Below are 7346 nucleotides of genomic sequence, written 5' to 3'. Positions count from 1 at the left end.
CAGCTTAACGAGGCAGAAGCGTTCGCTAAGGAGGGCGGGATATGAGAAAAACCGAGTAATTAATAATTACTCCTAAGTAATCATGACTTCGAAATTAAGACGCTCCAGGCGTGGAAAAGAAAAAAATAACAGCTCTTTACTAGAGAACATATAAGGTACAGGTAACACAACGAAAGGAAACGAGCAGCGATCCCGCACCCAAACTCGCACCGATAAAACAATTTAAAGTCCTTTTTCGCGCGGTGATAACCGCGGCCAGCAGGGGGCGCTGGCGCACCAGGGGGCGGGGCTGCGGCGCCGGGGGCGGGGCTGCGGCGCCGGGGGCGGGGCTGCGGCGCCGAGCTCACGGCCGGCAGGGGGCGCTGTCGGGTCTCTGAGGGGCCGCCCCAGACGGGGAGGGAGAAGGGGACAGACAGACGGGGAGGGAGAAGGGGGACAGACAGACGGGGAGGGAGAAGGGAACAGACAGACGGCGAGGGAGAAGGGGACAGACAGACGGGGAGGGAGAAGGGAACAGACAGACGGCGATTCCTCCCATCGGGCTCTGCCTGGAACTGCCCTTCCTCGCCCATGGGTATAAACTGCCACCAGCACGGAGCGGGGCAAAGAGCAGCCTTTCCCCTCAAAAGCTCCTCCGCGGACGGTACCGGCTCCTCCGATGAAATCTGAGGCGAGCAATCCTGAACATCCCCTGGTCAGATTATGTGACCGATAGGTCTGTTCTAAAACAAGCATTGAGGCCACGTTGCTGAGAACACAGCTGCGCTGGGCAGGGCACACCTCAAGGATGAAGGACCACCCCTCCCTCAATCATGGCCAGAAGATTTGGGAAAGGTCTCAACCCACGTTTGTTACCAGCGTGCTGGTGATACAGGGCTTTGCAAATGCAGGTAAGGCCTTCGAGCCTGCACAGTGGATTTTTTAGGTGAGACACAGCGTGCGCTGAACTGAGCCCACCCTTTAATCCTAAGGTTCATCTGCCGGGGCCGAGTGAGCTTGGACGGTGGCAGCGAGGTCCTCAAGACGTGGTTTGTTTAGAGTGATGGATGGCCTTACAGGGCTGAACGAGCTCCATCTGCCCAGATTTAGAGTTGTCCTTCTCTTACCCCCTCCCTAAGATCCTGCTTTATGGTGAACTTGCCACCGGCTGCCGCAAGAGAGGAGCCCCGAAGAGAAGACACAAGGACTCCCTGAAACAACATCTCAGCCTTGGCCATACTGATCATCATCACTGGTCTACTCTGGCCTCCCATCGGGAGGTCTGGAGACACACCATCTGTAACGCTGCTTTTGAGAACGCAGCAGGGTCACTCTCGAGGAGAAAAGACAACGCAGAAAGAATCGTGTCCTGCAGAATATTCCACCTAAGGAGTCTTTCTGCTCTGCCTTCTGCAGCCGGACGTGCCTGTCTCGTATTGGCCTTTTTAGCCACCAGTGTTTGTAACAAACGTGGGTAGAGCCCTTCCCAAATCTTTGTTCAAGAAGCCGAGCCGTGGGCAGGACAGGGTGTGAAGGAACAGAGGGGCCAAAGGTGGCCAGGTGACTTGGCCGAAAACAAAAAATGAACCCCGGAGCTCTTCTTTTCGCTCACACCCTCCCTGAGTCAGGGCTAAAGTTAAGTGCCTGTCCCCAGAAGAAAAAAACAACTCACCTCCCCCTGCAGTCTTCTGAAGCAATTAGCTCGGAATGTGGGGCTATCAGCCGGTCCTTTTGTGTGTCTGGCTCACCCTGGCCATCTCCTCCCCCCTCCCTCAACACCTTTCTTTCACAGTGCTAAAGGGAAAAAATTCCAAGCAGGGTTTTTTTTTTCTTGAAAACAAGAAAACCTGTAACACCGACTGAAGTTGAAGTTGTTCCTATCATGTGGGACAGTGGAATTCCAGGAAAATCGAATCACCCCTGAGGAAGGAGCTATATCAGTAAGGCAAAACCAGTATCCTTTGAAATTAGAAAGCTAAGTTGGATTGGTTTCAATAACAGACATATTTGCTAAGCATGGTTTGCTTGCAGAATGTGAATCCAAGTACCCATAAAGAAAGCAAGTGGTAAAGATCATTGCTTAGTGCAGGACCTGAGAGAAACCACTTCAATGGTTTACAGTATTAAACATGCCTTTTTCTGCATCCTCTTGATCAAGGAAAGTCAAGAAATCTTTACTTTTGAATGAAAAAATACAGAAACCGGGAAGGAAGAAAAGAAGCCACCTGTCTCCTCCCTGAGCCACAAAACAGTTCATGAACTGCCTTCCTGGAGTGGCAGGATGGTGTCCACTCTAGATTGCTCACTATGGACTTGTGGTAAGACCATTATATGAACTTTTAAAAACAGCCCTATAAGAATTTCCTCACCTGGGCAGATGGTGCAAGAGCAGCCTTTGAGCAGCCAAAGCACCCCCTGATGAGAGGCCCAGCTCTGGGTCTGCCAGATCTCTCAAAACCTTTTGAACTGTTTATCTGTGAGAGGCAGAATGTTGCTCTGGGAGTGTTTGCACAGTTTCTAGCAGATCACCGAAGAGCCCATTCCAGCCAAAACCCCTGACTGGGAATTGTACCCAGTGGAAGCAGCTTTGTTTGGGAGGGAAAACGAGTGACAGGCTGAGCAGTGACCACCACCACCAAGGGAATCGAATCACAGCCTTACCAACGACTGTCTCTGCTCAGAAAGCAGAATTAACTGCTCTCAGTCCTGGATTTAAAGAGTAAACATTTGGCATTGAAAAACTTTCCCTGAAACTGAAAACCCCTGATGGATCAAGACCGTGATCATCACTTGGACCAAGGGACATGGGAATTGCAACAACCAAGTCTATGCTGGATCCTCGGGTTGTGACTCTGTATTTTTCTACTCTGATTCTTTCTTTTCCCTTATAAATTTTCCTAAGTGTTTCTTTTATGCTTTTTTATTACTAGAAATAAGAACCAAAATGGCTCCAAACCTGCTTTACATGGCAACCAAACTGTTCTAAAATAAACCCTACACATACATATTTATAAACAGCCATCATTTGCTGTCCTTTCACTCTGATCTGCCCCAAGGGATGGATAAATGAGAACCTGGGTCACCCTCACCTTCAGGACGGGTTGGAACAGATGCCAGACATCAGGGAAGCTTCTGGAAGCTGCTCACAGAACCCACCCCTGGAGTCCCCCCTGCTACCAAAACCCAATACACTGCCCAGCACGGCTCACTGGGAACACGGATCACTAGGGCTGTGCCCAACATGGATCACCCAGAACGTGGGTCACCAGGTCTCTTCCTAACAAGGGTCCTCCGATGGGTGATGGAGTTGGAGCAGTGGACGAAGCTCCTCCCGTGCTCCCCACATGTGTAGGGCCTCTCCTTGGTGGGGATGCACTGCTGGTGGGTGAGGAAGGTGCAGCTGCCACTGAAGGTTGTCCTACACCCCCCACACTTTTAGGACTGTTGCCCGCTGTGGATCTGCTGGTGGCGGATCAGGTTGGAGCTGACGTTGAAGCTCTTCCCACACTTCAAGCACTTGTAGGGCCGTTCCCCTGTGTGGATCTGCTGGTGGCGAATCAGGTGGGAGCTCTTGCTGAAGCTTTTCCCACATTCTAAGCACTTGTAGGGCCGTTCTCCAGTGTGGATCTTTTGGTGGCAGGTCAGGCTGGAGCTCTGGCTGAAGCTTTTCCCACATTCCCCACACGTGTAGGGCCTTTCCCCCGTGTGGACACGCTGGTGGGTGATGAGGTTGGAGCTCTGGCTGAAGCTCTTCCCACACTCCCCACATGTGTAGGGCTGTTCCCCTGTGTGCAGGTGCTGGTGGGTGAGGAGGGCAGTGCTCTTGCTGAAGCTCTTCCCACATTCCAAGCACTTGTAGGGCCGTTCCCCAGCGTGGATCTTCTGGTGGCAGATCAGGTCAGAGTTCCGGCTGAAGCTTCTCCCACATTCCCCACATATGTAGGGCCGTTCCCCGCTGTGGAAATTCTGATGGGTGATGAGGTGGGAGCTGTGCCTGAAGCTCTTCCCACATTCCCCACACGTGTAGGGCCGTTCCCCAGTGTGGATGCGCTGGTGGGTGAGGAGGTGGGAGTTCCATCTGAAGCTCTTCCCACATTCCAAGCACTTGTAAGGCTTTTCCTGAGTGTGAAACTGCTCAGGGACCACCAGGTCAGAGCTCTGGCTCAAGCTCTGGCTGTCTTCCCAGCACAGGCTGAGTCTTTCCTCCTCGAAACACCCTGGGCTGGCTTTGGAGTCCCTCCTCCTGGGGAATGTCCGGGACTTTTCCTCCCCGCTGCCTTCCTGTGCCCTGGAGCCGTTCAAAACGGCCTCTCCCACCGGGTTCTGCTGGGGGGATTTGTCCTCCGTGCTCTCCATCCTCAACTCAGGGCCTGGGGCAGAAAGAAAGGACAGAAGGGGATTTGCCTCCAGGCCAGAGGAAAGGGCAAGGAGATCCCCCCAGACCCAGCCCCGGCAGGACAGCGGCGTCAGCGGGGTTGTCCTACAGGCCGGGGTGATGCTCAGCTGGAAGATGTAGGAAAGACAGGGGCAAAGGGGCACTGACTTCCTCCTCACCTGCCTGGGTGTCCCACAGCATCTTCCTCTTCCTCGCAGCCTCCTCCTCCATCTGGCCAAGGAAGGAGAAATCCTGTTTTGAGGAGCAAAAACAAGGTGTGAGCACATTGGGTTGGGGGTTCCTCCAGTCCAAGTCCATATCTAAAAGCCACCAAGCATCTTGCAACTGTAAAAACCTCCAAAATACCAACATTCAGCCCCAAAAAACCCTCCCAGGAGATCCCCCTCTCTGGTCTCTCCATTTTGGGGTTCTAGGGGTCCCCCCTGTCCGGGCTGCTGGGGGTCCCACATGGACTGGGGGTTCCCCCTCTCTGGGGTCACCACCCTCTCCAAGCTGCCAGGGGTCCTGGGAATCCCAATCCTCTGTGCCTCTGCAGTTTCCCCACTTTGGGGTTCTGGGATTGCCCCCTCTCCAGGGTCCCACTTAGGAATGCCAAGGGTTTCAGAGGTCCCAGGGGTCCCTTCTCCAGGGTGTGCTGGAGAAATGAACCCAACTCAAAAGAGATTATAAGTCAGAGTTACAATTTAATAAAAATAATACAATAAATACAATTATATGGACAAACAAATGTTTTTAACCCACAAAACCCAGATGTATAACCCAGCACCGTGGGGCACGAACAGAGTGGTGTTTTGGAGCCCCACGTGGTCCCCCCTGAGTCCAAAGTAAAAGGAGAGGGAAAACCTGTTGGTGAGAGTGCTGGTCGAGGGTGGTGATCACAGTCTGGTCGAGGTTCTGGTCCTCCTCTGGACTGGACAAACGGGCCCAGAAGTCCCAAGACCCCAAGATTATACACACTCAGGAGTGGGAATGCCCAGTACCTCCCCCAGGGCAGGGAGTTCCACAGTGGGTGATGTGAGATATTTTTGGAATCCCTGGTGGCCCATTAGCAGACATGACCCCTCAGGCTGGGTGTGGAGGTGCTAATGAGTCCCTGGAGGAGAGTTAACATCACCCATAACTGCAGCCTGAGGGGTCAGGTGTGCTCTGAGCAGCTGCTGCAAACGACCTGTTGTTAACAGTTCCTGGGAAATGACAGGGACGGTGTAGAACACCCAGTTTGGGTTACACCCATATGTTACACCCACGAAACTGGGCCCGGCTGCTCTAACTAGGACACAGGGGTCCCACGGGTCCCCCCTCTCCTGAGTTCCCCCTCTCCAGGCTGCTGGGGGCCCGGGAATCCTGGGAATGCCCCCTCTCCGGGCACCCAGTTCGTTGTCCCAGAACTGCCCCCCCTCTCCAGGCCGTCGGGGGTCCCCCAGCTCCGGTATCACCCCTCTCCGTTCTCCCCACTCCGGGGGTCCCGGGGTTCCCACCCATCCCCGGCTTTCCCGGGGGGTCCCCAAAACCGGTGTGCGGGTTTTGGGGTAGCGGGCCGACAATGGAGGCGGCGGTTCCTGACCAAGGGAAGACCAAATCCCACCCGGGGGGGACCCCGTATCCCCGCACCCACCGCCGGGGCTCTGCCGGGAACTGCCACCGGGACCCCCCCAAAAAAGCACCTCCCGGGGACCCCCAATATCGCCCCAAAGGGCATTTCTGGCTCAGCTTTGGAATCCTCCAGGCTTCAACATCGCACCGGCCCCCGACAAAAAGAAAAAAAAACAAACCCAGAGACCCCTCAAGATATTTGGGGCGAGCTCCCCCTCCCGGCTCACCCGCGGGATGCGGAGGGAGCGATGCTCCCGGGGAAGCTCCGGCCCCCCAGCTTTTCCTTCTGCTCTGGCCGACGCTGCTCTTCCTGCTCCGGATCCTCCCCATCCCGCCCTTTCCTCCCCCTCCACTTCCTCCCGCTCCTGCCCCTCCCTAATTCCAGCCCCTTCCCCTCCTCCTCCTCCACAGATATGAGGTGGGGGAGCCCCGGGCTGGGCTCCGACCCCGCCACAAACAGGTAACGCAGGGAGGGGGGAATCGGGGGACACGGGGGTTTGGGGGGCCTGGGGAGTCCCAGAGTCAAGGCAGGGGGAGGCTGGGGGGGGGGGAGAGGTGGGATAGGCGAGAAAGGGGGTGTAGGGAGGAGGGATGCAGGATAAGGGGGTGCAGGGGGAGTCTGGAGCTGGGGAAGAGGGTGCAGGGGGGTCCCAGTGTCTGGGAATGGGGGTCCGGGGGGTTCCCCAGGTCAACGAAAGGCGGGGCTAGGGGTGGGGAGAGGCAGGATGGGGGGTCCAGGGGGTCCTTGTGCCCAGGAAAAGGGGCATCCAGGGGCCTCCAGTGTCAGGAAAAGGTGGTTCAGTGGGTGGGGAGACATGGGATGTCCAAGAAGGGGGTTCAGGGGATCCCTGAGGTTGAGGAAAGGAGGAGTTGGGGACTGGGAGAGGCCGGAATTGGGGGTGCAGTGGGTGCCAGAGTCTGTGGTCCACGGGAGGTAGGATGGCCAGGAGAGGGGGTGCCCCCGTGTCGGGAGTGGTCCTAGACCCACCCCAGGGGACCTGAAGGAAGAAGGGACACCCTCCTGCAGGTGGGATTTCCATCTAATATGGGACCTGCACAAGCTGATTGTATCACCCCCAGCTGGGGGTTATAACCCCCCTTCAGCCATCACTGGAGCCATGGGGTCATCCCAACCCCCGAAAATGAGGGGAGAACCCCCAAGGGTTGTTTATAACCCCTCAAACTTGGTGGAAAGCAGCAGGATCCTCTCAGAAATGGGGCCATGTAACCCTCCCAAGATGAGGGGGGGGGTCACCTCAGCCCCCCAAAATGAGCGGTAAACCCCCCCAAAGCTGTTGATAATCCTCCAAATTGGCAGAAAGCATCAGAATCCTCCCCAAAACAGGCTCCCAGTGTCCCTCCCTGCGGCACCTCATTC

At 55.6% G+C, this 7346-nt stretch overlaps 1 protein-coding gene across 1 annotated transcript; it reads right to left on the bottom strand.

Annotated features, from left to right (window-relative positions):
- Positions 1-2137: 2137 nt before the first annotated feature.
- On the bottom strand, positions 2138-4569 carry LOC113989683 (zinc finger protein 239-like). Its single transcript, XM_027724482.2, has 2 exons — positions 4534-4569; positions 2138-4349 (listed from the first exon to the last, which is right to left on the bottom strand). Exons 1-2 carry the CDS (start codon positions 4553-4555, stop codon positions 3415-3417), a joined length of 957 nt encoding a protein of 318 aa, XP_027580283.2. The 5' UTR covers positions 4556-4569; the 3' UTR covers positions 2138-3414.
- Positions 4570-7346: the final 2777 nt, after the last annotated feature.

This window comes from Pipra filicauda, unplaced genomic scaffold, assembly GCF_003945595.2.
Source record: "Pipra filicauda isolate LSUMZ 115617 unplaced genomic scaffold, ASM394559v2 scaffold285_size1263560_pilon, whole genome shotgun sequence".
Lineage (NCBI taxonomy): Eukaryota > Metazoa > Chordata > Aves > Passeriformes > Pipridae > Pipra > Pipra filicauda.
The sequence above is the reverse complement of the archived record's forward strand: the minus strand, read 5'-3'. Positions and strand labels throughout refer to the sequence as shown.

What these genes read in the sequence shown, in the direction of transcription:
- LOC113989683 (XM_027724482.2), bottom strand. Translation starts at nt 4,555, where the DNA reads ATGCTGTGGGACACCCAGGCAG. An exon ending in GCTGTGGGACACCCAGGCAG is followed by an intron (nt 4,350 to 4,533) that starts GTGAGGAGGAAG and finishes TTTCTGCCCCAG; the next exon opens with GCCCTGAGTTGAGGATGGAG.